This window comes from Nanorana parkeri, unplaced genomic scaffold (assembly GCF_000935625.1).
Source record: "Nanorana parkeri isolate BGI_ZX_2015 unplaced genomic scaffold, ASM93562v1 scaffold210, whole genome shotgun sequence".
NCBI lineage: Eukaryota > Metazoa > Chordata > Amphibia > Anura > Dicroglossidae > Nanorana > Nanorana parkeri.
The window spans coordinates 24,974-28,259 of NW_017306478.1; the positions used below are offsets into that span (position 1 = coordinate 24,974).

The window sequence follows — 3,286 nt, forward strand, 5'->3', positions numbered from 1 at the left end:
GGGGTCAGTCCCCCCCCCCCCCCAGTAGTGGCGAGTACCAGCATCCTGCTTTTTTTCTGGCAAATGTCTCCAGTGACTGTCGTGGGTGATGTGTAATTCTGAGATTTAGTTAATTGTGAACAATAAGGAAGAATTGTACCAGTAAAATGATGAGCGATTGTTCCCTCTACAGGGAAAGTTGGAGGACCGAGCACCTCTCCTCAACCTGTTTGCAGACAGTCCCATGCACTTTATCATGACGGCTGCCCAGTGAGTATCAATCCAATCATTTACTACTACTGCACGTGTACTTTCTCAACTACCTGTTAAATGATTTGCACAGACGTGGCCCAAATGTACCCCCGACCCTCCCTCTCCCCCCTCTAGTTCCTCTTTTTCTGTTGCCTGTTCCTCTAGCAACCAACCGCTTTTATTACTTCCTGTGACCATCTCCAGGCTTGTAAAATGAATGCAGCGGCAGCTGTTGGGAGGTTGGTTCCTATTGACGTAGACACACCTCCAGAACTGCATCTCCCAGAAGCCCTTTCTCTGCCTGCAGTGTGTTTGAGGGCTCTTGGAAGTCCAGGCAGCACCATTGTTTTGCTGGCAAATGAGATTTGCAGAGGGATAGGCACAGCACTGTGGTCTGACAACAAATGCTTGGAATTCTGGAGCAGCAGAGGCACTGTATGTGCTCTAATATAAAGTTATAAGTTCACCGGATTTCTTGCAGCTCAGCAAGTATTTTTTTTTTACATGCAGCTTAAAGGAGAACTATGAGGCGAGTAAAAATCACTCAGCATCATGGTCCTGGCCGACCTGTGACAATGAAAATGTCACAGGTCGGCTCAATAGATCGGGAAGTGAGCTAACACATACCGTCGCTTGCTTACTTCTCGATCCTGTCCCTGCAGAGAGCCGTGACTGTCCCTCCTGGCTCCCTGCAGGGATTCCCCCTCCCCGCCCTGATCCGCCAGCGCTGACTGGTGGAACGGGAGGGGGAGGGTATAGCTGGCTCTGCCTCTAGATAGGCAGAGCCAGCTGTCACTCACGCAGCTGGGTGGATCCAGACAGTAATGTCGGGATCCGTCCCAGCTGCGGCGGTCTCAGTTTACCGCGAGCTGTAGCTCCCTATATACTGAGCTTTGGGTGACGGGGGACGCTAGTTTTTGCCCTCCCGTGACCCTTAGGAGAACTATGGGGAAAGGCCCTGACCCCATAGCTCTCCTTTAACTAAAAGGGTAGAAAATAGCGGAATGAACATGTACCAAATGTGTCTTTGTACTGTACTTTCACTCCATTATGCTTAAACTAAACCCCCCTCCGCCCCCGTCCAAGTTTTATCCTCCCCAGACCTTGCTATTGCCAGATCTTTGGTAATTGGCCCATAGGGAGCCTTTGCATGTAAGGCTTCCTGCGCTGGATTTCACTTAAATTAAATCTAAATCTGTCCTGCAATCATATAACCACACCGCTTTCCTGACATGTGTCCTTCTCTGCCTCCTCGCCAGGAAGGCTCACGGGGAAGGCTTACAGGAGAAGCGCTACATCTTCCTGAAGAGGCTTTGCCAAGTGGTGTGCGCTCTGGGCAGTCAGTTGTGCACCCTGACGGCGGTAAGAATTGTACTTTGCCTTTATGACACTTCGCTGTCCAAACTCAGATCTCCTAATCTTCCACTTCACCTTCTTCATTCCCAGTCTCCCGAGAACAAGATCAAGATCCCGATGACTTTCGGCAAATACCTGAAATCTTTACTGGATTTCACTGCGCACCCCAGCCAGGTGAGGGAGGGCGCCTCTCTCTAAATATCTCCCTGCTGCGTACGCTTGGAGGGGGCTCTGCTGATCTCTCGACTTGTTTTTCAGTTCCTGAAATCTTCCACCATGATGACGTGGGGGTCTCTCTTCAGACACGAATTACTATCGAAGGACCCAGCTCTTCAGGCCATCGGTCCAGAATTCCTGCGAGTTTCTATGAGTAACATAGTCCGGGTGAGCTTTGGATGGGATATATCTTCCTGTAAATTCCGCATGTCACTGAATGTTCTTTTTTTAAAGGCGACCTAACATCTAGAAATAAACAGGGCCCTCCCACCTCCACTTCTTGTTCACTGGTATTTATATAGCGCCTACAATGTGTGCATTTGCATAGAGCACATTCACATCAGTCGCAGGGACTGATATGAATGGGCTCTATGTAAATGCATAAATTGTAGGCGCTATATAAATACCTGTAATAAATAAGGGACCTCATATTGCAAGCTCTTTATTTCACATGCATACATACAGGGACAATTTAGAGAGGAGCCAATAAACCTTCCAGCATGTCTTTGGAGTGTGGGAGGAAACCCGGAGTGCCTGGAGGAATCCCACACAAGCACACAGAGAATATGCAAACTCCATGCAGATAGTGTCCTGACCGGCACTGAGTGCTGCAATGCAGAAGTGACAACCACAATTCCATTGTGCTGCCCATTATGGCCACTATTCCTATGAATGTGCAGAGAATCTACAACAGCTGTTCGCTGTGCAAACATTTTATCAATCCACTCCATAGTGTCTAAATACAAAGCCAGGCGTATCCTTGTTGGAATCTTGGTGTCCTTAAGTATCTCTTCCAGATCAGTGCAGGAATCCAGAAAGTTTGCCATGGAGCATGCACCTGTAACTAGAAGTCAGTAATGGCAGCTCCCCTCCCCTATGTCTATTCTGACAGGTTCTCTTCAAGCACAGAAGTGTGCTCAAGCCCCAGGTGGGGGGCCATCTGATATCCATGTAAGAACGGATGTGCTGGGCACATGTAGAGGTTAGAGGAAAGTAGGTCAGATGTTCTCGGTATACGTTTTGGCTTTTCTGCAGTCTCTCCCGTGTTTTTCAGTTGTGGAGGTCAGGAGGAACTTCTTTTGTACTCGCCCTCTTTCTGTCTTCTAACAGTCCCCAATTTCCACTTCTTTTCAGATGGGCTACCCTTCCAAGAACAACAGTCCCAGCTGTGAATATTCCCGACTCGACTTCGATAGTGACGAGGACTTTGTAAACTTCTTCAACTGTGAGTGGAACTTGTTCAATGAAGAGCTATCCATATAGAATGTAAATGTCCCAAAATGTGTTTCCACTTTGTCTTGAGTTAGTTGGGTTTGCTTTCTGCTTTGGTCAGTAGAGGGGGAACAAGTGGGGTATCTTTTCTTCTATGATCACTAGAGGGGGGATCGTGGGGTCCCATTTCTGCTTTGGTCAGTAGGAGGAGGATAGAGGAGTTTCCCTTCTTTTCTGGCCAGTAGCGGGGGGGGGGGGGGTGGGAGTTGGT

General features: G+C 48.4%; 1 protein-coding gene across 1 annotated transcript in view; it reads left to right on the forward strand.

Annotated features, from left to right (window-relative positions):
- The window catches only part of XPO5 (exportin 5), a 31,610-nt gene that overhangs the window by 6,941 nt on the left and 21,383 nt on the right, over positions 1–3,286 (forward strand). Inside the window, exons 8-12 of the mRNA XM_018555728.1 lie at positions 173–249; positions 1,491–1,593; positions 1,678–1,761; positions 1,846–1,971; positions 2,938–3,028. Of these exons, the coding sequence (XP_018411230.1) occupies positions 173–249; positions 1,491–1,593; positions 1,678–1,761; positions 1,846–1,971; positions 2,938–3,028 (481 nt within the window). The remainder of the gene's footprint in view (positions 1–172; positions 250–1,490; positions 1,594–1,677; positions 1,762–1,845; positions 1,972–2,937; positions 3,029–3,286) is intronic.